Raw genomic sequence first — 27369 nt, 5'->3', positions numbered from 1 at the left:
TTTCATTACAGAATAAATAAGATCAGGCATAGTCCAAACTTAGCACCATTGTTTTCAGACTGTGAGTCAAGTACACACACACACACTAATGCATTCTACAATGTCAACACAATTCAGGATTTAGGAAAAAAAAAAAAAAAAGGCAAATGGAAAGACCGACAGCATAAATATAATCATCTAAATTATCCACAACTATACAGTCAGAGAATGAATCACATTCACAGTACAAACATCGTTTACAAAAACAAATTACACCGTTTTTTTAAAAAGCAAACACAGGTGTGAAAGAAGTCCAGTAGTTTGTTGTGGTTATGGTCAACTATGTTTTCCCAGTGTGTGAGGATTTGCATGCATGACTGTGTGCGTGTATTTAAACTAAACGCAGTAAAATTTCACATATCAGTCCACTTACATTTAAACCTGCCTTTCTTAACAGCACGGATAAATATGAATGCATGGATCTCTACTGTTAAGCTTAGCTTACAAAGAGGAATATTTCTGTTGCCGTTTGTGCGACTTCACAACCCGACGGGAAAGAAACAGTTAATAAATACACACAAACTCACTGAACTCTGTTGTTCTTGGACACGTGGATTCAGCTGTTTGCTGAGCCTTAACAGAGCAGCCACAGTGACGAGTGGCTGAAGAGCACCATTTCTTTTCTTCTTCTTTTTTTTTTAAACAAATGTTAAATGTACTCGGCGCTGCGTTGCATTACTGACACCCAAAGGCATGTTATTAATTTACCTTATCCTCAAAATAAGGCCAAAATCAACATCCGCAGATGTTTTCCTCATTCCTCTCATCCTTCGAGAGATTTGTCTGATTATTGCTAACATTAAATATCTGACATTAGCAGAAAAACAGAAACGACTTAACTTTAAGCAAATAGCTACAAAATATTTACTATTTTTTGAGACAGAAGGAGTCAGAGCAAACCAAACAGACACAATCTAATTTATTATTTGGCTTTGAATTAAGCACCAACAACTCATTGCAGTTTGTCACGAATTTAAATATGAAAACACAGTAAATAATGAACATGGCAGGGGTGCCAACTAACACAAGCAAGGGCTTGTACATCTTCTGCTACGTGAGCTTAATATCCAGTGCGAAGTTAGACCAAAATACAAAGCTCCTCATTTTGTTACGCAACCAAATATATTGCAGCAAATACAGAATTTCACCGAGGGAGGAAATAACGCATGCACGCAAAAGCAAAGGTCCTTGACGTCTGAGCAGAGTTCAGTGAACTGGCTCTGTGTGTCTGTGTGCGTGACTCGTGAAGTGAAACTTTGGGGGGGGGGGGGGGGGGGGGGGGGGGGAGTAGACCCTGGTTTATCCTGTCGTTAAATGATAATTCTTTTTTTTTTTTCTGATTTTGCTGGATCCCGGTCGCTATAATTGGCACCAGAACAAAGAAACTACATATGAACAGATTAGATAGCACCTTAATGTCAAACACGATATTTAAGTTCACTCAGAGCTGGACAACACTACTCCACACACAAACATGACCAGTACCTATGAATTCTGCTCAGGGTGACCATAGTGGTGGTTAGTGTGTGTGTGTGTGTGTGTGTGTGTGTGTGTGTGTGTGTGTGTGTGTGTGTGTGTGTGTGTGTGTGTGTGTGTGTGAGAGAGAGACAAAGATCCCAGTACAGAAGCCGGTCTTGGAGGCGATTGGGTAGTGCAGAGTTTGAAGCACCAGTGAATGAGGAGAGTGCCTTGGTCCACACCTGGACATTTGCATAGTTTATTTAATGTTGAGGTAGTTTTCATCAATTACCTGAAACATTCAAAGACAGACGAGGACATCATGAGTGATTCTAAGGCTTCCAGAAATAACACAGCAAAAACACAGACAGCTGATTGAGCATTGAGCCTTTACTTTTAATCTAACACCTACTTCTCTTACCTTGTTCAGTCAGACAAACAGCTTGCAGAAGCACATGGAAAACAGGCATCCTGTCTCTCTCACTCCCTACCAGCCTCTCTCGCTCACCCTCTATCCACCCTCAGATTGTTCTCCGCCCTTCCCCTCTCCTCGCCCTTCCCCTCAGCCCCAAACCCTATCTAGGTCGGGAGCTGGGGAGCTGGGAGGTGGTGTAGGTACCATGCATGCTCTGAGTCCTCCACATGCTCCCAGCACCACCAGAACTGCTGGTCGGTGGCGGAGGGGGCAGACGGGGGGAGTAGTGCACTGCAAATGGACGAGAGGAGGAGGCAGAGGAGGCTGAGAGAGAGGAAGAGGAAAGGGATGCAGCAGCAGAGACAGAAGCAGCAGAGGTAGAGGATGAGATGGAGAGGGATGATTGTGCTCTCTGATGGTGGAGAGAGGAGAGGGACAGACGCGAGGAGTGGAGGGAGTCTGATCGAGAAGATGCTGGGGAGTCAGAGTGCGTGGATGTCGACGAGGAGGGGACGCTATGCAGGGGTGGAGGAGGGGGCAGGGAGAGCGTGGGAGGAGAGGGGCTATGCAGGACTGACTGCGTGCGGCTGTGCTGGGCCTGGGATAACGAGAGGGGCATAGGCGAGGACACGGGCGCCAGGCGCGTGGAGGCTGGCTGGGGAGTGGTGTGTTGCTGGGTTTGGGAGGAGGTAGAGGAAGAGGAGGAGGGGAGACTGAGCAGAGAGTTGAGGCCTCCTGAGGTGGGGAGCGTTGCCCCAAACTGATGGGAGGACACTGAGGGAACCACGTGGTGAAATATACCTGCAAATCATACAGCAGAAATGGAGGGAGGAGGAGGAGGAGGGCGAGAGAGTGGAGACAAGAGAGAGCCGTGGCAAAAAGAGCAGGGGGGGGGGGACAGAGAGAGAAGCAAGGGCTGAGCCAGGTTGTGCAAAGCGCCAAGCAAGTCTGAGACAAGCACATAGAGAGCAAACAGAGTCAGTCCACTGGAAATGTAACGGAGCCAATTCAGCGCAGCCAGCGTAACGCTGCAGGAAGTGAAATGACTCTGATGCACTAACACACCCGGGGAAAACGCATGCGCAACAACGTGACCTCCATGAAATCAAACAGTCACTCACGCTTTGTTATTAATGATTTCAACGAAAGTTTTGTGAAAAATGGCACATTTTCCGAGGGTGTCTCCAACTGCATCACCTAAGCGGCCAGTCCACGTCAAAGCAGGGCAGCACAGAGAGTCAGTCGAGAACACTTACCTGGCTCTTTCTCTTGCACGATTCGATATCAAGATGACCCCAAATACACAACCAAGCCCTCCCTCCAACTATTCGCTAATCCCTAGATAACATTGGCTATTAATCAGTCGTGCTCACCTCCAGCTGCTCCCCCTGCCAACCCAGCACTGGAGAAGCTTCCTAGGGCAGAGTGTCCGTTGACAAGCCGAGGGGTCCCAGTCACCATGGATCCACCAGTCTGGGCCCCAAACAAAGATTGCAAGACTGAGGTTCCTCCAAGTGGGAACTGAGCCCCCAGGTACTGCCCCACAGACGACCCAGTGCTCGAGGAAACAGCTACAGGACTGCCTCCCACTTTCCCACTAAGAATGCCTCCTCCACTGCTGGCGGCAGCAGAAATGAAGAGGTTCTGACTGGCCAGATTGCCGCTGTTCTTCAGCTCCCAGTCACGGGAGGCCTTCTGCTTCTGGAGGGTCTGGCGCTGGTCTGAATTGCTTCCTCCTTGAGCACCACCAGCACTGCTGCTTCCACCCCTGGTGCTTGCCTCCTGACTGAGGAAAGGGTTTGGATTGCTGTAGCTGGACTCTCCATCGCTCCCTTTCCTCACCTGCTGCTGTTTGTGGTCAGAATCTGAGTCTGTGCCCCGACCCGAACCCCCGATGCCAAACGGAGAGCCCCCCTGTCTCAGGTCAGAGTTGGGTTGTTTGGGATCAGAAATGGGTGAAAAGGTGGATTTCCATTTGCTGGTAGAGGACAAAGATGACGATGAGGAGGCTTCACTGCCGGTGCTGTTACCACTGCTGCTTCCTGATTTTCTCCCTAGTGGAGGAGAAAGGAAAAAAACAAACAAACACACAGCTCTCATCATCTAGCAGAAAGGCAGAGAATGATGATGATTATTTCTTAATGTATTCATTTTCTACCTCGTTCACCATCTCCGAGTCTACCAGATCCATCTCTGCTCTCCAACGATATAGTGGCTATTTTTCTTTCAATTCTGCAAAAACAAACAAAAATCGAAATCAAAATAAGCAGTAACAATATTATAAATATATGAAATTTGCAACAGAGCTGACTGAGTCATATTTATAACGGTACAACTTGTGATTAAATAAAAGCACAAACAGGAAATGCTGAATCACACGGTTATTCAGCAAGGACATTTAAATGACTTCCGATCGATGAAGACGCCATCATAAGCTTCATATTACCGAGAACTGGAGCTGTCAACAGGATAACCCGAGTCCTCATCGTCTGAGCTGGGTGCTGTGGAATATCGACCCGTGCCGTTCATCTCCAGGGGGCGCTCTCTCTTCAAGATGGGAGGTTGGTCTAGGTCAGGCCCAACGGGGCTGCGGCTTGATTGCTCTGGAGAGGAGATGGCAGAGATCTCCAGAGGTTGGTTGATGTTGTTCACCTGTTGGCAAAAATAATCACAGTTTACAGTGACGCTGGCGACATCTGTGAAAAACAAAACAGACGGATGGTTACGCTGGAGCAGCAGGTTGTCTGTACGATGGCTAAAGAGGATGTGGCACTGTTATTACGCTATTATTACATTTGTTGTACAGTTTCAAGGTCATGCCGCAAAGTGTGCCTCTATTGAACTTTTAAGACTGATGAATTAGCAGGAGCCTTTAAAACTGCTTATAATATTGAGTATATACTTAATATAGTACAATACTCATAATGTAACTTCAAAGAATCTCATATATGCTCTTTCGTCTCCAGTGCTCACCATGGAGTTGATATTGAGTGGCGATCCTGAGGAGTGGTTGCTGGAGCTGAGCCCAGGGAATGATCTTCTCTTTGGGGATCCACTGGCCATAACAGGCCCTGGGTTGCCACGTTTCCGTCTCCCCCGCTTGCGTCCCTCTTGAGAGCAGAGGCTGTGAGAGGAGTGCGATGACGACGTATGTGTGGGTGTGTGAGCGTGCTGCGTGCTGGGCGATTGGTGGTGGTGGTTTCCATGGTTACTGTGGTATCCCTGCTTGGCCGGGTTGCCGGTGTGGTGGTGGAGGCGAGATCCTCCGGCTGCGCTGCCCCCGCTGCCTGACGAAGAGGAAGACGAGGATGAAGAAGAAGAGGAGGAGAAAAAGATCCTCCTTCGCAGTTCACTCTCCTGGGCTTCTGCGTCCGATTCACCTCCTTGGCCCTCCGGTCCATCTTCTGGAACAATCCTCGGGGGTCCGTCGGCATACTGGAGCACCCCCCCAGTGCTGAGAGGGGGGCTCTGGGTCGGACCGCCTCGGCCCATTGTTAAAGTGTTGCTGTGTGGAGGTGGTGAAGAAGTGCCATTATGGTCCTCGGGGTGCAGACCTCCATTCATCATGCTGGAGATGGATGAATATCCTAACAAAGACCAAACAGTTCATGAAGCTTCACAGGAAGATCAGACTAATATAAAACAGCCTCAATTCACATATTTAACCTTAAGTAAGCAGCAGTAAGTTTTTTCCCAGAGGAATTTTTAGCAACACCCCAAGGAATATACTCACCCATTTTTAAAGCTGTAATAAAATAAAACCAGCTTTTTTTCTTTGCAAGGGGTTTATTTTGGTAATTATGCTTTATTTGTGAAATGGACAAAAATAATTGGAAAATGCATATTATTCCATGAAATCAGCAAAAACAGAATCATCCCCTTTACTGTATGTTGTGACCATGTTTACACTGCATAGTCAGAGGCTTACTTACTTAATCCAGGCAAAACCCTGACTATAGTAGAAACTCTGAAAGTCACAAGTGAAAAATAGGCGAAGAGTCCATCCTTACCATTGGTCTGACCGGTCTGTGACACAGGACTCGGAGTACTTCTCTGAAATCATGAATGCAGAGAATTTATCATTGTGAAATCTGAAGGTATTATAGATTTATTTTGAACTTTAGACAATTACATTAAATAATTGACTAGATAAAAACCTAACCTACACATCTTAATCTTTAAACATAATATTTTTATCGTGTAGCGTGGCTTCACGAGAGGTGGATCAGTGATGTACTATAGGAAAAGTCAGCACACTCACCAGTCTCTCAGCACGACTGGGTAGCACCACACTGGCCAGTGGGATGCTAACTGGTAATTTACTTGGGTGAACAGTGCTCAGTGGGATACTAATAGGAAGGCTTGTAATGCTGTTGTCTCCCTGAACAGATGGACTCCTCTCTTTAATGCCCTGTGTCACAGCACAAATGGGAAAATTACAGCAGTGAAAGACTCAAGGTGTGCTTGCAAATAAATCACAGTGAAAATGACACAGGGAAAGATGAAAATTCACCCTCTCTGAGCTTTTGAGATTATTCTGAGCATCACATCCGTTGGGAGAGGGGCAGTTCTGTTTGGCTCCAAGTGGAGAGTTAACACCACCCAGATCCCTAAAAAGATAAATGATGCTTTAGGATTCAATCTGCAAACAGCAGAAATAAAAATGTTCATACATGTTTGTAGTAGGAACAAACCTATGTGTGGTCAGCCCTGGACCTCTTAAGTGAGCAGAGGCAGTAGGATCCTGGTTAAGGTGCCTACGCAAGGCAATCTTGGCAGGGGAGAAGCGCGTGTAGTCAGGAAGAGCATGAGAGAAGCTTTGCTGCCTCTGTCGGGCATCAGGGGTGGCAGCCACTAATTCATGGTCCGGAGATATGGGCAGGTACCGAGAAAGAAGCTCACCCTTGGAGTTAACCCGGTCAAAACAAGGTGAGCTGGTGCCGTTGATAGTAAACTCTGGGCTAACACCGTTGAGAACTGGGGCTGTAGACAGGCCGAGCTTAGAAGAGTCCACGTCTGTGGAAGCGCGAGATTCCAGGTTTTTTCTATACGGGGAACTTTCGCCAGGGCTGTAGGATTTCAGCTGAAGTAGCTCCTGCTGCCTTTGACTTTTCTCCAGCTCCACAATGCTTATCTACAAACAGACACCAGGGGGAACTATTACACAGGTAAACAGGCTATACCGATGTTAAAATATTGGAAAATGTTTGTCACAATAGCTCATACACTCTTCCTGAAAACCACAGAGCAGTGAGGTGGATTAAAGGGTGGCGAGATGATAGAGGTAGAGGGGCACGCATCAGAAAAGAGAGACCAAAACACCTGGATATAGATCCAACAATCTGAAGATGTCAGCTGTGTACCTGCAACTCCAAGCAATGTCTCTGCTTCTCGGAGATCTGTTTGCGCAGGGCCTGCTTCTCTTTCAACAAACTCTCCAGACACAAAGAGCCCCAGTCCAGCTTCAACTCCTCACATCGAGACTTCAGCTGAAAAATAACAAGTTACTGTTACTCACTCTCTCTCTCCCATAACGCCGCCAGCCTGTTCGTCCAGCATTGCGCAAAAGTTAAACAGCAGGTACGATGACAGGTGAGAACCGCTGGAGACAATGCTGTAATTAAGGGCTGGAGGATCTGAAGCCTCACCAGCAGCAAGCTGTGGTCTCTCAGCAAAGCCATATCTCTCTCAAGCTGCTTGGTTTGCTCCTTCAGCTGAAGGTTATGGGCTGATATCTCCTTCTGGGCCTGAAGGAGGTCCTCCACAGTCAGGGCTTTTACTCCCAGCTGTTCAGCACACACAAAAAAAACAACACATTTTTATCAGTTGCTTTACTAGCGTGATGCTTAAAAGAATTGTGTCTAAGTGAGTCTTTGCAGACCTCTACTGGCTGAAGAGCTTTCCCTGCTGCAGTAATGTCAAAGTGCATTTTACATTCTAAGTGCTCATATACAGTCACACCTGATGCAGGTGTGCATCCACCCCCTGTTCCTTTTTTCTTTTTTTAAACTGAATTTTTATTATAATTTACAACATTGCAACTTGTACTTGTCAATGTTCACAAATAGGACAGTTACAGGAACCGCAATGCAGAAATACAGATTAAAATAAGAACTGCAATTAGGAAGCACAAAATAAAACTGGGAAGCAAAACAAAACCCAAGCAAGCAAGCAAGCAAGCAAACAAACAAACAACAAAAAGCCCCAAAAACTTTATGTAATATTAAATAACATGTGACAATCTTAGCCATAAATGAACAAAACGAAACAGACCTATGCTAAATAATTGAAACAGTAAAGCATGTATGGGTCGCCAACGCTCAGCAAACAATTCTCTGAATCCGCAGAGCATATGTTATTTCCTCCATTAGGTAAATTTCTCTTACTTTATCAATCCACATATTATATGAAGGTGGGTCAAGATTCAGCCATTTAATAGTAATACACTTTAGTGCTGCTGTAAGCAAGATTCTTAAGAGATACTTTTTATTGTTTCCCGCAAAACCATTTGGTAATACTCCTAAAATGGCTAGCTGTTGGTCTTTTGTTAATGGTTGTTGGAAAACTGTGTTGAGAACTTTAAATATGTCATTCCAAAATGAGCAGATTTTTGGGCATGACCAGAATATATGTGAGTGGGTTCCTAAAGAAGTACCACAATTTCACCTGCAGGTGTCAGGATTTGTAGGCTTCGTTTTGGCAATTATCTCTGGGGTTCTAAAATATCTCATGACCACCTTCCCAGGTGTCCTCTGAGATTTGAGTGCCAGTCTCAGCTTCCCACCTTGCCTTAATATCCAAAGTTGCACTTATATTGAAACTCATAAATGCGTTATAAAAATTGCTGATTAATTTTGGGGAGGAATTACTTTGAAATATTTTTAGAAATATTTCCTCAATGGGTGAGGGCTCCAAAACTTGCCTCCATTCTTTATGTTTTGTCAAAAAACTTCTTAGCTGCAGAAATCTATAAAAGTCAGGGGTCTCATCTGAGCTGCCCAGAAATAATTTTTCAGATTTGGAACAGCCAATCCCCCCGGCAGTTTTGACAGTTTTAATGTTTGGAACTTGATCCTTGGGCGTTTGCCTTGCCATATAGTTTGGTTTATCTAAATTATCAAATGTAGAGTTGGGAATGTTAATAGGCAGCATTTGAAAAAGGGATAGAAGTCTTGGCAATACATTCATATGTATGCTCTCAATCCGACCCAAGAAAGACAGAGGCAGGACTGTCCATCTCTCTAAATCTTTTTTTATTTTTGCAACTATAACTTCATAATTTACTTTAAACAAGTCTGATAATGAGTGAGGAATTTGAATTCCTAAATACTTGATACCTTCGTTTGGCCATTTAAAGCCACATCGCTCCTTGAATGTTCGTGAAATGCTTCCTCCTATATCCATTGCCAATGTTTTGTCAATATTAACTTTGTAACCAGAGAGGTAACCATATGTACTAATAATTTCTTTTAAATGAGGTACACTGACTGCAGGATTTGAAATGTATAAAAGTACATCGTCTGCATAGATGGACAATTTATGCTGTTCTCCATTAATTGAAAGGCCCTGAATTTAATGTTCATCTCTAATTAACTGCACCAAAGGCTCAATACTTATATCAAACAGCAGGGGTGACAGTGGGCATCCTTGTCTTCACCCACGTTCCAGTGGAAATCTGGCTGATATTGTTCCATTTACCCGTACAGCCGCCATTGGGTTGGAATAAAGAATCTGTATCCACTTAATTAAGTTTGGCCCAAATTTGAATCTTTCAAGTGTATGGCCCAAGTACTGCCAGGAAACCCTGTCGAATGCTTTTTGAGCATCTAGAGACAGAATCATTGTTTCTTCTTGTTTAGTCTTGTACAAGGACATTAAGTTCAACAATCTACGAACATTGTCCCCATAGTGCCTTCCTGCAATGAACCTCGTTTGATCTGGATTTATAACATGTGTAATAATTTTACTAACTCTTTTGGCTAAAATCGTGGTGACAATGTGCAAATCAGTATTAAGTAATGAGATTGGCCTGTATGATTGACAATTTGTGGGGTCCTTGCCCTCTTTATGGATTACGACAATTACTACAATTGTAGTCCCATCTCCAGAGCGCAGGGGTAAGCTTTCAGTAATAAGGGTGCGACTTTGTCCTTAAGTTTTTTATAAAATTCGTTAATAAAACCATCAGGGCCAGGACTTTTTTTAGTTTTAAGGTTTGAAATCACCTGTAAAATTTCTTGTTCTCGAATTGGTTCATCTAACTCCTTTGCTACAGATTCTGGCAGTGTTTTTAAATTGATCTTTTCTAAGAAATCAGATAGTGTATTGTCATCTTTACATGCATCTGAATTTTTATATATTGACTCGAAAAAATTGGCAAAGCAACTTGCAATTTGATTTGGTTTAGTAATTAGGGTTTGATCTGACTTCAACTTTTGGACCATATTACAAGTTTGCTGTTTCCTGAGTCTTATTGCCAGCAATCTACTAGCCCTACTACCCTGTTCATAGTACTTTTGTTTAATGAATCTTAAATTGCCCTCAATTTTCTCGTTCATTAAACTATTAAGCTCACTACGTAACATTTTAAGATCGGAAAGCAAATTGGCCGTCTGTGCTTTTTTGTGTTGTTGCTCTAGGTGTTTTATTATGGCCTCCAATTCACACTGCCTAGCCTCTTTTCTTTTTTTCCTGGCACTTGCAAATGATATTATGCAACCTCTAATGTATGCCTTGGCGCAATCCCAGAGAGTTAAAGGCGATATCTCTGGAGTTGTATTCAACTCCAAGTAAGTATTTAGTTCAGTATGTATGAACTCACAAAACTGGCTATCATTTAGGAGTGAGGCATTTAATCGTCAAAGTTTTAGTTTTGGTGTCAATCCTAAGTCCCATGAGAATGATAACGGTGCATGGTCAGATAGTGTAATTGGTAAGATTTCAATATTGTCAATTCTATGCTCTTCTGTTTTAGAGGTAAAATGTCTATGCAAGTAAAAAGTATAATCTCTGACGCTAGGAAACCTATTTCTCCAGACATCAATTAGTCCCAGTTCAGTTGTTAAATGTTTTAGAGCTTTGCTCATTTGCAACGCATGGCTTTTAAAACTTGGTTGTTTATCCATATAAGGTGACAAGACGAAATTAAAATACCCTCCAAGCAATAAAACACCAGAATACTTTTGAAGTACTAGATTAGAAATTGTATGTATGAAATTTGGCTCATCCTCATTAGGGGCGTAGATATTGATGAGGGAAACCAGTACTCCATCAATAGAGCCGTTGACCATAATGTACCTCCCATGTGGGTCTCTATATGTAGTGAGTGGGGTGAAGTTTATCTGTCTGTGTACTCTTTTCCTGACAGATTTGTGAGATGAAGGAACGTCATCTCACAAATCTGTAGGAACTCTGTTTAAAAGTTTAAGATTGTCTTTGAGAGCAGATTGGTAACTTAAGTGCCTATTTTTGATGCAAATTAAGCTGGAATGTGCAGAGGCTCTGAAGTAAGCGTGTTCACTCCATCGCGCTCGCTAGCGCCCCCCCCCCCCCCCCCCTGTTTCTTTTGACCATGTTTATCCTCAGGTGGGACAGAGACAGCATGAGTTTTAAGCTCGTCTACAATTCCCATCCGTTTGACAATCTGCAGTTTTTGAATATACATGCTATAAATGGTTGAATGAAGCATTTTCTGTAGATTTCTACTAACAAGTGTTACTGCATCAGGTGGGAGCAACATAGCATCACTTCTTACCTCATCCAGTTTAGTCTGAAAGAGACCTTTGATCTTCTCCTTGTGAGACTGACAGACCAAATGGAGCTGCTCCGCCTGCCCTGATAGGTCCCTGTGTTTTTGCTAGAGTGAGTGGAAAGCAGATATAATAATATAAATGTATATACAGAATTTAGCGAGGTGAAGATGACCTCACTATGCAGTCTGTTGAGACAATAATTACCTTCTCTTGGTCTAAAAGTTGTTGCAGGTTGGAGCGGTACTGAGGAGTCTTCATGTAGGCCATAAACTGGAGGTACTGAATTTTGATATTGTCTGTAAAAGAAGATCAAAGTTGGAGACAGAAAGAGACGGACAGTTTAACAAATATGTTTGCTGTTGATTGGAGAACTGCAGAACTGTTGTTTTGTTTGCCTCTTCACGTTTTGGCCTCATTCTATAACGTGTGCCTAGAAATATTCTGACCCTGTGCACAAAAAAAAGTGCACATGCAAAAATGACTGCTGGAAATAATGAAACATGCACACCAGCTAATTTTCTTCTTGTCACAGTTTAAAATGTGGATGAGGCTCAACATGTTTGTTCGTTTGTTTATTTCTCGGCTCATATCAGTCTCTGGTGTTAGCTGGTCACGTAAAAGAACAACAAAGATGCAATAAATGCTGACGTGCAACTGAAGTTGAGGATGTGGAGAAAGCCCACCAACGCTTTTATTTTTTATTTTTAGTGTTCTGTGGTGAAATGGCTGCTACTTATTTCTGATTACTGTTCTTTTGTCAGAGACCACAGACAAAAACAATGATGGCATCAGAGTGAAACATGGCAGGTACCAGACTTAGAGAAAAGCTTATTTTCATTTGCACATTTACAACACAAGTATAATAATATCAAAGACCATTCATGCAAATCCTAAAAACTCAATTTTTCAAGGTATTAAATAAAAAAGGCGAACTGTGCAAAAGCAGAGCTTCTTTAGGAACCCTCCACTCATCCTCAGTGGCGACCTTAAAGCTAATTTCTTATAAAGTTCTTATGAAACCTTTCCCAGTTGGACGTTCAGTATCGTGAACTATTTTGACAAGATTAACATTTCAGTACAAAATCTGGTTCTCAAAAATAAATATTCTGTACTTCCAATACACCTCTGTATGTAGGTGTGTGCGGAGGCGGAGTCATAGCTATGAGTGGATGGCTCACGATGTGAATGTATTCACTGAAAAAGATCTCATCCAAAACTTCAGCACAACGAGAATCATCCTAACCAGCAGGCAACACACAAAAGTCAGATCAAGTTCTCTTTTATTAAGTCTTTAGTTCACAACCACAAACAGAAGTGGCGTTAAAAAGCTTTATGCTTTGTTAAATTTCCTTATAGATCAATCACACCACACTTCCCAGAACGTCTGTCCATACTGATATATAAAAGCTGTTGCTTAAATCAGTAACCTGAATTTCATATAACCATGTGTATATCTGGTATGGTGCATGTGGTTTTTCAGCATCACAGTTTAAAAAAAATAAAAAATCAATCGGTGTCTTCATTAACTTACCTAGCAGTTTTTCCAAACCAGGGGGAGTTGGGCTCAGCAGAAGTTGACTAGGGGTATAGTGCTGGACCTTGGGAGGTAGCTGGTAGAAGGGATTCTGAGGTGGTCGGTATGCATCTGCACGCATAGTAATATTTTCATTAGTAACATCAATAAAAGTCCTGTTTAGGAAATAATACAGACAGCATATTGTGTGTGTGTGTGTGTGTGTGTGTGTGTGTGTGTGTGTGTGTGTGTGTGTGTGTGTGTGTGTGTGTGTGTGTGTGTGTGTGTGCGCGCGCGTGCGCGCGCACGCGTGCGTTAGCGCTCTTACCCTGAGGGGGTGCTGCAGAAAGGGTCTTGGCATGCAGCAAATCCAACGCACTCTGATTCTTCTTATTTTTCTTCTCAGCAGCTGGAGTAGCTTTCTTGGGTCGACCACGTTTCTTATTGTTCAGCTTGCGACCTTTGGCCAGGAGTCGCGTTCTTCTCGGTTTAGCGGAGGGCTTGACCACAGTCACCAAGCTAGGACGCTCCTCTTCACCACAGGAGTCCTGCTTTATTACACAAAGAGATAACAGTCACATAGAGAACACAGAGACCCGTCTCACAACGCTGACCAGATTGTCCGGGTTTAATTCTCATTCTTGTACCTTGTTTGGTTCCTTGGGTTTTGTAGGCGTGGTACTATTGCTTTTACTGTCCTTCTGCTGACGTCTTCTAGCTGCCTCTTGCTCCTCCTAACAGAAGATGAATCAATTTACTAGTCTGATCCAAAAAATGTAGTAAATACAGGGACTGTCAACACACTGAAGAAGAAGACTCACCCTGAGTTTAGGATTTTTGAGACTAGCAAAGTAGTTTTCAAGCTGGAAGATGAGAAAAAGGAAAATGTGGGTATTAGATTAAGAGTTCTTATTTACACGTTTGTAACAACACTTAAAGAATCAGGTGCATGCTCGTTTCACAGTTCTGACTGAAAAAAGCAAACGCACTAAATAACTAAATTTAGTACAATCGGTACATAAAATGTGTTTTGTGTCATCGCCAAATAAAACTTCATAAAGAGTGAGACGGAGAGGGAAAACGGCATCAGGTGGTGACAAGAAACACATCTGCATAATGAGACTGTCACAAGCATTTTCCAGGCAGCCTGCCAGTTTTCTCACTGGGATTTCAACAGGTAACCAGGGATTACTTTCACCAGTTACTGGAATGACACATATGTCACGGTAATCTAATAAGCACATGTCTGCCTGTGAAACCTCAGATTGCTTACTCTCAAGATACACTACTCATTAAGATGATACCAGCTGTTATTATGGCAGCTTATCTCTTGAGTTTAGGTTACGGTTCGTCTCTAATGGATAATTTATTTGTGTTGCTTTAGTAGTCAATTATTTTTTTATTGAGCTGACGAGATCCTCTGTTAGGATTTCACGTGTGGGCGCCTGGGACCACTTCCTCTCATTACAGAGACAAAGAGAAGCATGGGTGCTTACTATGGTGCGGTCTATGGTATGCAGGTAGTAGGAAACTGGCTTTCCAGTCCAGGAAACAGAGCCTCTGAGTGGAGAAAGCTCCACCACACGCATAATTGTGCCAATATCTGCAGGACAGAAGGGAAGAATATCACACGGAAGTCTAATTGAGCCTTAAATATTATTTATTTTTTAAATAAATTGGGTGCTTACCACTCAAGTTTCGACTGTTGATTCTGAAGTTTAAAGGTGCAAAGGGTTTGGAGGATACAATTTTCCCTCCTGGGGAAATAGAAAAACAAATGCACAAAAATCCTTTACATGTGTTGTACACACCACAGCTTTTTCAGCTCATTACTTGACGCACGCATGGTAATTTACACAATCACTTTAACTATCTATGGATGGATCTCATGAGCCAATTTTAGCTTAATTAACAATGAGAACAGCTGAAGAATTAATCACTACCAACACTACAAAAACATGATGCTTTATATAAACAAAATACTACATGCACCTGCTTTCAAACTGCTTTTCTATCTTTGATTAATTTTCTCTAGTTTTCAATAAAGGGTCTCAATTCAGTTTTGCTGGGAAATTTGAAAATACCAAATTAACAGAGAGCAGACTGTAGAGATTAAAGAAAAAGTGGACACATCTCCTCAAATGATTTTTAAAAGAATGCTCTGATCCAAACATGACATACAAAAAGTGGTGGGTCTGAATATAATGCAGAAATTGTATGTTTGTGACTTTGAAGCTGAAACATTGTTGACTCTATAGAACACAAATTCATCAATGTGCCTAACAGACCGTCAGTGCAACATAATTTATGCTCAATTTTTCTGATAATTCTGATCAGAATTTAAGTGATGATCTATACATTTTCCAATTTAAGAGCCTTGTGTATGTCTGAGTGTTTTTTAACTGAAAGATAAAATAACGCAGATGTTTTCAAGTACAAACAAGTAATGAGTAAGTAGTGTAGTTATTAGCTGAAAAGTACTAACCTTCCTTCATGTTAGCAAAGCGCTCCTTCAGCTGGTGATCTACCTCTGGACCAAAGGCAAAGTTATTCACAAAAATAATACTGGAAAACAGACAAGAGGAAATACTTCACAGTTCAATTCACAGTAAAAATGGTTACCTCAGGATGTAATGAATGACAAAAACAGTTAAGGAGGCGATTTTCTGATTATATTTTGATTAGATTCAGATTCTAAACGGCCTTATTTGCAGAAAAGCATAAATGAAGATTTTGTCTTTCAGTCTGTCACTGTGATCAGGCTTTGTACACCACCTTGTGTTGGCGATTCTTTCTTTCCACTCTTCAGACAGAAAATCACCTCTTTCCAGCTGAAACAAATTGTACGGTTATGGAAAAAGTCCTGAACACCTGTGAATCTACAGAGCACCTGAATTTGTTTCTTCTGAACGTGTGTGCAATGAAAGTGCAACTTGTGTCACACAAGAACCAACTTACTGTGTACTCCCCGTGTTTCTTCCCATACCATTTCATCCATTTTTTAAACTCTTTATGCATGGTCTGAAACAAAGAACAGAAACAATATCAGAACACTTGATACGAAAATTCAAGTTTTTAAAAGTCAAAATTATGATAAAGCGAGAGTTGTGGAGGCATTTCAAGAAAGAGAGGAAGTAAACAAATAGCCCCCAGTTAAAGTTTGGATACTGGTTTCTAAAAAACGCCCTTTCAGTTACCAGAATGACTCGAGCATGAGTTTCACACTTATGATTAAGACTAAGATTTTGAGTTGAATTTCCGCCCAGTCGGGAGACATTAATTCAAAGCAGGGATGTTTATCTGAAGCTTGGGCACTACTCACCAGTCTGTTACCTGCTCTATAGTCAAACCGGCACTGATTGCAGTCATACACTACAGTCACATTATGATAGAGCTGCTGGAAGTTTGAAGACCGCTTAAGGTTCAATCCAGCTGTGTCAGACATTTACAATCTTAATTGAACTCCGTTTAGTGCTTTAGTGCAAGTGTGGAACAGGTATATGCACCTTGTTTGGTGCAGCGTGACAGGGCAAAAAAATGCTAACAAAGAAACCAGTTTGAAGGCTGATCTGAAGAGGAAATAAACAGCAGGTGCTCTTTCTGCTAGACTACGCTCTAGTTTACAGCTGTCTATAGTAAGCTTTGGCTTTTCACTAAAACAAATCTAAACGCAGTGATCTCGTGCTGCTGGGTCTGTATATCTGTTATGTGAGATAATGGAGTTACCTCTGCATAGGTAGCTGGAATGTCTGCTTTCTCTACACCGTAGTAGTGTTTACAGTTGGTTGCTGCTGCAACCTGCAGCACCACCTGCCCTACTCCTGCAAATATGAAACAATTTCTTTAAAAATACATAAACACACCAAAGCTGCCAGACTTGCTATTTATGCTGGAGTTCTGAATCTTACAATTTCAGACATTTTCATAGTTCTTAATTAGCATTTTTATCCAAGTAACCACAAACACACTTTACTGGAGTACTTTTAAGAAACAAAGACAAACTTCAGGTGCTTCTACTAAGTGGTTAGTATAGAATGAAATGTATAACAGCAAACTAACCACTGCCAAGGTCAACAAAGGTGTCTTCTTCCATCATTTCCATTTCATCAATAATCTGGGCCACCAGGTCGAAAGAGGTCTCTCCGTACACCTCGGGGGAGAAGGGTTCATAGTTGTTGAGCTTCTCTGGGTCGGTCACTGAGTGGTTGTACACCTGCTGTAAGATATGTCTCAGCAGCCCATTGGAAGGACGCTTGTTTAGCTTCATGGGCTGGGTTGTCCCTTTCCACTGTAAAACAGGATTTGCATCAATTACATAGCGCCCCCAGAGAGTGCACTCCATCCCTTTTAGGAGTTTTCAGACTCATTGTAAACGGTATCATCTTAACGTATTTAATTATTTTTCACAATTAACCTGCACACATGATAATGACAAAGCAAATACAGGCTTTTTGAGTGGTTTGTACAACTGTTAAAAATAAAAGACTAAAATATCCCATTTCAATAAATATGTGAAGCATTCACTTAATACTTTTGCAAAATAAATAAATAAATAACAGCCTCAATTCTTTTGGGAAAGATCCCACAAGGTTGGCAAACATGTCCTTTAGATTTTTCTCTATTTTTAATGGTACAGTTATTTGAGCTTAATCCCGGTGGATGGCAAGTATCAGTGAACATTTTACGTTTCTGTCTGTTTTATGTAGTTTGGGTAAAAGCAAAGGATGCACATCCACCATTTTTTAATCGAATAATAAATTTGATAAATTGCTTCTCTGCACTTTGACACTGACATAAAAAATACATTATTGAAAAATATGTTCAGCTGCCTTTCTAAGGGGTTACGAGTCCCATGGACAGGATCCAGCTTGGCTGACTTTGACCACAAGTGCTGAGAATAAACCTTGCTCTTCTCAATGAGCAGCTCCTCCTCACAGGTGGTTTCAACTGCCAAAAAACAGCTACCATAGCCTATGTCAGTCCAAGACAGTGGCGTTGGAGTACGATGGGGGAAGAGACTACTTGGAGAGGCAGAAAAATGATTTTAAGGGCTGCCAGAAAGGCACCCTGGTCTGCATGTTGGCAAGCAAAGATAAGACAGGAAAGGCCCAGGCTAGTTAAATAGCAGAGACTACAGTTTACTAGTTTTTACTCTAATATTCATCAGCAGCTGTAAGACCTTACACAGACACATATCATATTTATGACCAGCTGATTTAATTAGCCCTGTGTTAGCCTTAAGATGGGCTTGTGAGGGTATATACTCTGACTTCTACCTTTCAACAGCTGGAATAGGCTCCAGCTCTCGAGGAATAAGCGGTTAGGGAAATGTACTGTTGTATGGACAGATGATTTAATTAGTGCCAGGTAGACTCCAGACAATCTTTAGAAGTTCCTAAGTGATCTCTGAGAAAAGTAGCATGCACCAGAAATCAATAGCAAAAGGTCTGAATACCTGTGTAAGTGGACTATTTCTTTAATTACTGCAGTGGAATGTAGATAAGACAGCACACTAAAGAGTTCTTACCAAAATCCAATAACTGAAGGACAAAGATAGACCACCTTAGAGAACACTGGCTCTGATATCCTACTATAAATACTCAAAACCAGAATAAACAGTTAGGGAAAATGATTCACAAAGGGCACAGATTCAAAAGAACCAGGTTTGTGACTAATGTGCAGCCTTCTCCTACAAAACAGCAAGGAACTTTTCACATATGGACTCACCAGTTGATGAATGCTGTCAATGGCCCTGTTGTACTTGTCACAAAGTCTCTGCATGCTCTCAAAGCTGGGAGAGAGAGGCAACACATAAAATATGATCTCTATAATTTAATTTAAGTAATAACAGCACATTTCTGAGTGAAATAATACAGCTCACATGGGTTAACCCTAACTATCATGACCTAATTTGTTATCATGGCTGGGTAAAATTAATCAAGTCTTTAAATCTGACTCATAAACTAACTAAACTAATTATCAGAGACATCAATCTAACCTTCTGTCTGACTCACAGACTTTGATTTTACAGATACTGATGACATTATTTTACCTCTTGGTGTCATAGTCAATGAGTACATAATTTTCCATTGCCAGTTTGAGGTCTGGGATTTCCTCACACACCCACCTATTAAATAAACAAACATAAAATCACTACTAAATCAGGTCTTTGACAGTCATGTGCATGTAGGAGTATCGCAGGACGGAAACATCGCTTACCGAATGGTCTCGATGATTTCATGAGCAGCATCATGGTGTTTATCCTTAAAAGGGAGGGAGAAAATATTACAAAAACCACACCGAGAATAAAACATTTCACTCAGCAGCACCACAAATTACAGCTTTTAGATGTCCTTAAACTCCAAACACGACCACTCAAAACCAGTCTAAACAAAACCTCAACACTGCTGAAGCCATGATAGTTTTAGAAGACTGATGTTTAAGTGGGGTGTATCTAATAAACTGACAGCTGAAAATAAAATACCCTAAACTGTCTTCACATCTGACCTTACAATACCACAGCTCAGTAAATCATAGGTCAAAACACTAATACAATCTCATCAACTGACAATCATGGGAGGGAAGAACTCCCTTTTAGCAGAAAAAAACTGTCAGAATCAGGCTCAGGTGGGAACAAACACCTACAGCGACCAGAGGGAGTGTGAGGGGAAAGAGAAGACAAATATTTAAATGGTAAATGGACTGAGTCTTATATGGCGCTTTTCTACGCCGGGAATACTCAAATACTAAAATAATACTCAAATATTACTCTATACAACATGCCACATTCACACAAGTACTGTCATCTATGCTGTTAAGTGCTTACTACCACTCACTCATTCATACCCTGACATATGCATCAGAGAGGAACTTGGGGTTAATATCTTGCCCAAGGATATTTAGGAGGAGCCAGGGATCAAACCACCAACATTCCGATCAGTAGATGACCTGCTCTACCTTCCTGAGTTACAGCCATTTACCACACTGAGTATTGTCGTAGTGATCATAAAAAGAAAGAGGAAGTTCCTCAGATGGTTCAAGGTCACCTGATTTAAGCTACATTAAACATTTTATGATGTAGCCTAAATCAGGCCTAATTTCAGAAGCACAGAGTCTCTGTCTCCTGAACCCAAAATGTTAGCTGGTTCCACAGTAGAAGGACATGATAGGATGAAAGGTGGTGCTACATGTAGGCAAATTGCTGACTGGCTGAAAAGCAGGCCTGAACAGGAAAAAGAGTGAATGGATTGGTACTCATATAGTGCTTTTGTACTGTGCACTTTTTACTACAAAGCTCCTTCACCCATTCCCACACACATTCATACAACATCTAATCACACTGATCGAAGCACTGGGTAAACACACGACGCCAGTATCTTGCACAAGGATGTTTCAACATGCAGCCAGAGATTGAACCACGAACCATCTTGCTGACAGATGACCTGTCCTATCTCCTGAGCCACTACCACCACCACTCAGTTTTTTAGTGTTTGGGAGATTCTGAATGTGCATTAGGAGGATTATGTGAATGCAATCGCAGAGAAACAGGGGTATTGCTTCATCACAGTAGCTAACCGCAGGGAAAAACTCCTGATATGTTTATGGGGAAATAATCAGTTTAACAGAGTGCTTGCTGAGCCAGTATTGTACTGAGCATGTGTTAGTATAAACAAGATGTGTGTAAATATATGGTCTGGCGATGTGCGTATGCAATGAAATGCTGATTAGCCATGGGCACATGCTGCTTATGTTAATTAGCCACGAGGAACTGTTCTTGTTATTAATGCATGTTAGTCTGGAGAACGGTGTAATGTTTAATATTCAGAGTTTCCTTTAACCAAATCATGATCCTGTGTGCAACCCTGCAGCAAATGCATTTATAGCCCCTAAACATATTTTATGACTCATGAGTCTTTTGCTGCATTAGCTCTGCAACGGATTGTGTAACAGACCCTGGAAAGGTCGGATTACCTGCTGAGCGACAGTGCCTGTTAAAACAGCATTTCCAAATCCAGCAGGAATGTTAATGAAACCGTTTTCTATTAAAAAAAAGACATCGAGTGGAGGGAAAGTAAATATGACATGCACACTAATATGTGTGAAGGTAAGGTATAAAACTGCTGGATGGGAGTTTTGATCATTATAAATATAATTAAAGAGAAATTACAACAAAGAAGAAGAGAAAGAGATACTGTTCAGTGCTCGCAAAATCGCTAGCCCGACGTCCCGGAGCTAGCGATATCTCTGGTCGGGTGACCAAAATCCATCTCAGCCCCGCCCGTCGGGTTATCATATAGCCTGACGGGCAAGGCTGAGATAGATTTTGGTCGCCCGACCAGAGATATCGCTAGCTCCGGGACATCGGGCTAGCGATTTTGTGAGCCCTGCGTGTTGATTGCGCTCTTATTTCCTGAGGGTGTCTCCACAGCAGATGGATCTGCATGTTTGATTTGACGAGATTTTACGCCAGATGCCCTTCCTGACGAAACCCCTGCCTTTGAGATCATTAGTAAGAGTACAGCAGCTTGTGACCCCTTAAGGCCGGGTTTGTGTCTCCTCCCAGGACTGAACCAGGGATATTTCACATGTAAGGCAAATGTCCTAAACATTTCACCACAGAGCCACAAAAAGACCTTATAAAGAAATTATTTGAATCTTATTACCCAGTTAACGTGTGTTTAAAATAAATTAGTATATGTATCTGTCTTAATGTACTGTTCTAAGATGAGTTTTTATGAATTTCAATAACATCTGTTTGAGATGTTAATGCAGACTGTATGTGTCTATTTGAATGTATATAGGAACTTGAAAAAAATAGCTGATGCCAATGGGAACCCTAATGAAACTGGAGAGGCTGAAGCTATGCTCATGCTACATCCCGTGTCTCTGAAAATCACCCTAAGTTGGTCAGAAGCAAACTTGAATAAGATAAAAATCTATTGTATTTTACACATGCAGGGAAATTATATTCATTAATTTTAGCAGGAGTGCCTGAGCAGCTCTCTGTGAGTAACAGGACTCAAGTTGCATCCAGCACACAGGCTGCCTAAGCCTGTTGCCTGAGCTGACCCACTGACCCACTTTCCGTCTCCTGCTTTGCCAAAGAGAGCCTCTGCTGGAGAGAAAGAAAAGAAAGAAAGTAGAAAGGGAAAAAAAAAAAGAAATCTGAAGGTGAAAGAGGACAAAGGCAGGGAAAGTGAAAGCGAGAAGCGAAAAAAGAACTGTGAAAGGAAAGGGGGGCCTGAGAGAGGAGGAGAGCCTGCTATTTGTCAGCTGTTTGAGGCCTGGCACAGCAGCATGAGCTAACGGCTCTCAGCTCTCAGCCCACAGCTTCCAGCTTCCCGCTCAATACTACCCGCCAATACTACGCAAACTTCCGCCAAAACTAAAACATCCATGCGCACACCCTGAAAGAACCATGGCTAGACAGGAGATCTGTTAGCGGAGCACAGCAGTTAACCACATTATGGAGCTAACTATTAATGATAATGAGCTACAAATCTTCCTAAAACACACATGAGCAAAGCACTGTGTAGCTCTTAATATGGAAGCTATACAGAGTATGAAGTGAGCGAATCAGATGCAGCAGGGGGAGGTCACCTGCTCACACAAAGACGGCACACAGCAACACCAGTAGAGAGCTGCTGCTAAAAATAAACGCCGTCTGAAAGCTAGACTCAGACAAAAAGAACAGAGGACCCTCCTCTCCTCCCCACTGTGGGTTCAAGTGACGCACGTACTACTCCTCCTCTCCACACTACCTCTCCTCACAGATGCACCGTGGGTGTAGGGGTTTTACCCAAAACACTGCTCAACTATCTACACCGCAACACCCAATGAGAACAAATGACCAAAGTCAGGCTTTGTATAGAAATTTGAATACATTTTATTTATCAAATGGCAAAAAAGTAGTAAGATGAAAGAGCCTTTTTGTTTTAGCTATATCGAGACTAATCAAGCTTATTTATACCTCCATTTATGCACATAAGAATTATGCTCAGTCACTACTGATTTTGTAACAAAGAAGATCAAACAGACATGAGTCAGATGTCAGTATTAGCATTTACTGCCTAAGAGCACAAGAGATTAGAGCTACAAATTTCTATGACCAATCTTTATCTGTTGTGTCACATCAATTTTGTGCTGGCTAAATACTCAGATGGTGCGACAAAGAGCTGAAAAGCTTTAAAACAGCTTGGTCATTTTTTAAATGAAATTTGTTTTTGTTTTCCCAGCACAAAAGGGCCAATGAATAAAAGCTACTTTAGTCTGCTCCCTTATTCACAAGGGGCTGCCACAGCAGGTAGCGCCACATGTTTGATTTAGCAGTTGTTTTATGCCGGACACCCTTCCTGGCACAATTCTAAAGGCATCGGTGTCTCCTCCGAGAATCAAACTGGTGATCTTTCACTTATTAGGCAAATGTCTAAACCACTACAAAAAGGGCGATGAATTAGAAATAAAATAAAAACTGGTGCCAGTACTCCTCACTAGTATAGACAGCATAACAGTTGGACATAGCCACCTCGATGTCATCCACTGGTTTGTGAAGTCCTGTTATGAAGCCTCCAGCTGAGCTTTTTCACCGTCGCCATCTTGGTGTTTTGAAGCCAGATGTGACGAGCAAGAGGTGGATATGACTGATCCTTGATATGCTCATAGCTTATCATGGCCCTTTCTGACTCTAAATCATTTTTTATAAATTAGGCTCAAAATTAATCAGTTGAAACTAGACACTGAGGCCATCAGTCTGATCAGCACAGTGTGTACAGAGCTTCTCAATGAAGAAGGAACCTATTTCTTCCAATCTTTTCTGGTATTTTTGCAACCAGACTTAGCCCCCTGGTGTTACAAAGAACACAGGCTTAAGGCACTCTAGCATCACACTTTAGACAAGGCAGGCATGTCCATCTTTGATAACATCTGTGGATATCAGCCAAACTCGTAATAATGATATCAGTGGTGATACAGAATTAAACAATCCACACATTCCTACTGATCATACACCAAAAGTACTTAAAACACCAGCGTATCTCTTAAAAGTGTTGTGTGGGGCTGCTTAGTACCAATACCTAGAACCAGATGGATAAAGAGCTGCACCACACCAGAGGTGCTCTTCATATGGAAGCATTTACAGATGCACAGATGTGGGGATTTAGTGAGCAAACAGCAGATGAAAGACTAAACAAAAGAGATCAGAGAACATCTTCTTTGCATTTTTTCTATGGGCTTGGTTCACTAAAAGCACAACTTACACATCAAAAGCCTGTAACACCATGTTGTGTCTATCATACACAGATAGCAATGTGCTCGTGCTCTGTAGGTGTGATAAGCAATCCTAATGTGGTGCAATGTAGGAGTGAAGAGTAAATGGAGTGGGATCTGCTGTTACCACCAAGAAGTTCAACAAAGGGAAAACACAATGAGTTTTAAACGTGACTGGGAACACATACTTGTATGTGAATTCTAATAATACAGCATTGCTGAACAGGAGCAGGCTCATATCTTCCTCCCTGCAGACTTGACCATATGGACAAGAGAGGAAGGGAGAGGAGAGGGGAAGTGTTTCCCCCTTTGAAAACAGGAGGAGAGCACCGCATGAATGGGCTCCATATCACACAACTCCACATGCATCAGCTGTTTCTAATTCAACACATGACAGTATAAATAGCTCACGCAGCCCAATGATGTATTAAATTCCTGACATGTTTGTCCTCCTGTTTATCTTTGCAGACCATAACATAAGGAAATGGGAGGAAGGGAGGGAGGAACTGTGAGTGTTATCAGAGTCTGGCATAGTGCAAAAAGGGAGGGTCAGCTCTGTCAGGCAAAGCAGGGAGGGAGTGCCTGATTGCATCGACAAGCAACTCTGACTCAACAGAGACTGAAACGGGTGATGGGACAAACACACTGTGATGGAAGTGAAATAACCAGACTAACAGACACAGTGCAGCGTGGGGGTGGGGGAAAGCGCCACAAAGAGACCCCACACACGCATTCTCATAAACTCCGCTATCTTCTCACCGCAATTACTATAAATGAGAAAGATAGTTCAAACTAACTACACACCACTGAAAAGGACCACAGAACTTACAACCGCTTCCCCTTCCGCTTATACTGAATGAGTCAACTGCAGGCACTGACGTGCTGACAGCTACATGGAAATAAAATTAAGAGAAGAGAGAGAAACGTGTCTCTACCAGGCATGATTGCTATCACTGCACAGAGCAGACTGACTGATGGGGGTGGTGGGTCCACCTCATGTACAGAGTTAACCCGAGCAAACACAAGTCAGCTGCCCTCGCTCCTAAAACTATGCTGGGATAACACACACACACACACACAGAAGGCAGTCTAGGAATGCCAACACTGCTATTCAGATGTGTACAGACAGGAGTTCAAAAACCTACTGTGTAACCATCGGAGATATGGTGTGGTCTATGTGAGCAGGGAAAAAATGTTCGGCCATAAAATAAGTTAGGGACAGACTAACAAAACGGTGGTCCAATTTCAAAACAACCTCCGATCAGTGGCTGTCACTGTTAGTTTTATTAGCTACGGTCAAATGTGCCGTAGGATCTAAGTGTCTACAGTATGACAAGGAAAGAACGGATTGAAATAATCCAGGTATGCCATCAGCCATGGCAGAAGGCTGATACAGCACGTCTGTCACCATCCCAACCAGTATGACCCGATTCTCCGGACGAGCGTGCCACGGCTCTTTCTGCTAGCTAGAGTTAGCGCACAGCTAACGCGGCTAACAAAGACTAAAACAAAAGGCAAAGCTTAAAAGCTACAAAAATTAAGCTTTAAAGTTTAACACTTACATATACTGGTAACGGCCATGGATACCCAGCGGGTTCTGCTCCAACCGGCGATTTGAGCTTGAGCTCCAGCTTTTCTCCCATCCTACACTTCACGGCGGCTTGGCTGTGGTGGATAGCTAGCTAGTAACTGCTCTCTGTTAGCCAGCTGGTCGGTTAGCGAGCGACTTACAACGAGAACATTTTGTAAGAAAAACGTTCAAACGCGTAAAATTAAAAAAGACGTCGACGCTGGTTACGTGGCAGATACACTCACGATGCGTTCAAGTGTATAACTGGATATGACTCGCTGTTCTATTTTAAATAAAATGCCTTTTTTATGCCCACTGGCAATAACACCGATTCCGTATCGCCGCCATCTTGCCCGGCATGAATACTTATGGCAAGGGGCCACTGGCAGCGGAGGGGACGCAGACGTCACTGAGCCAGCTCACGAGCAAGCCACCCCTTCCCAAGCTGCGTGAGAACACCGATAACATCACGACTTTTTTTCCATATTAACGCAGGAATATTTACGCAGAGCCGGCAGATACATGATAAATGATAACAGTTCGTTTTAATGCTAAAAACACATTCGACTCTGATTCTCAACATAATACACTTTTATTTACCCATAAATTATAAATATAAATTATAGCTTTAAGTAAATTAAATATAACGCAAATAACAATGCAACGAGTACTAATAAACACATTCTGTTTTACACGTTTTTATGTACTAGGTGTTGTTATAGAAAGTTTATATACAAATTCAATATAAAACATTGGAAATTAGACCTAAATATTATTTTACCAGCCTTTAATTCAATTCAATTCAATTTTATTTATACAGCGCCAAATCACAACAACAGTCGCCTCAAGGCGCTTTATATTGTAAGATAGATCCTACAATAACACAGACAGAGAAAAATTCAACAGTCATGTGACCCCGTATGAGCAAGCACTGGGGCACAGTGGGAAGGAAAAACCTCCCTTTTAACCGGAAGAAGCTGGCTCTTACACATATCCCTGAGGTACACCAACTGTATAATGCAGTTTGCTCATTTCCTAAGAACAGCTAGAAATGTGTAGGGTTGTATTTTGGAATCTGTATCGAACTCAAAGAGCTTTCCAACTGTTTCTCTGTCTATACTCGAGGACTCTGTCACCCAGTGCTGATGTTTTGGAATTTTAATTAGGTCTTTACTACTACTACTACTAGTACTACTAATAATAATAATGATAACTTTTCTTTTGTTATCATTATCTATTTGAAGACTACCCCTGTTAGTTAATTTGAGCACAGATCTGTAGCTGACTATAGGCAGAGATGTGCAAACACATGCATTATCAGCAGCCCAGAGTCTGGATCAAAGGCCTAAATGAAAAA

The 27369-nt window shown here is 42.0% G+C and overlaps 1 protein-coding gene across 5 annotated transcripts; it reads right to left on the bottom strand.

Moving 5' to 3' along the window:
- Positions 1-1602: 1602 nt before the first annotated feature.
- On the bottom strand, positions 1603-26449 carry dot1l (DOT1-like histone H3K79 methyltransferase). Of its 5 annotated transcripts, none has more exons than XM_026160165.1 (29): positions 26005-26449; positions 19397-19440; positions 19230-19304; positions 18905-18968; positions 17237-17465; positions 16904-16998; positions 16136-16198; positions 15953-16008; positions 15663-15742; positions 14866-14934; positions 14674-14780; positions 13999-14040; positions 13825-13911; positions 13506-13725; positions 13196-13309; positions 11869-11960; positions 11667-11768; positions 7561-7698; positions 7276-7401; positions 6607-7046; positions 6426-6522; positions 6174-6323; positions 5923-5965; positions 4886-5499; positions 4359-4564; positions 4071-4144; positions 3286-3966; positions 1919-2713; positions 1603-1789 (listed from the first exon to the last, which is right to left on the bottom strand). In XM_026160165.1, exons 1-28 carry the CDS (start codon positions 26083-26085, stop codon positions 2073-2075), a joined length of 4830 nt encoding a protein of 1609 aa, XP_026015950.1. In that variant the 5' UTR covers positions 26086-26449; the 3' UTR covers positions 1603-1789; positions 1919-2072. The 5 variants fall into 5 exon arrangements, with proteins under 5 accessions (XP_026015950.1, XP_026015949.1, XP_026015952.1 ...); XM_026160164.1 differs by having other exon boundaries at positions 13506-13728; positions 26005-26448; XM_026160167.1 differs by lacking the exon at positions 1919-2713 and having other exon boundaries at positions 13506-13728; positions 26005-26441.
- Between the last annotated feature and the right edge of the window lie 920 nt (positions 26450-27369).

Source organism: Astatotilapia calliptera, chromosome 23 (assembly GCF_900246225.1).
Source record: "Astatotilapia calliptera chromosome 23, fAstCal1.2, whole genome shotgun sequence".
Classification (NCBI taxonomy): Eukaryota; Metazoa; Chordata; class Actinopteri; order Cichliformes; family Cichlidae; genus Astatotilapia; species Astatotilapia calliptera.
Note: the sequence above shows the minus strand (reverse complement) of the source record. Positions and strands in the feature narration are given on the sequence as shown.

Coding starts and splice junctions, on each gene's coding strand:
- dot1l (XM_026160164.1), bottom strand. CDS start 26,085: ATGGGAGAAAAGCTGGAGCTCAAGCTCAAATCGCCGGTTGGAGCAGAA. Junction 13,729..13,824: donor AACCCAAGGAACCAAACAAG/GTACAAGAATGA, acceptor TGTGTAATAAAG/CAGGACTCCTGTGGTGAAGA. Junction 13,310..13,505: donor TTCTGCAGCACCCCCTCAGG/GTAAGAGCGCTA, acceptor CTATGCGTGCAG/ATGCATACCGACCACCTCAG.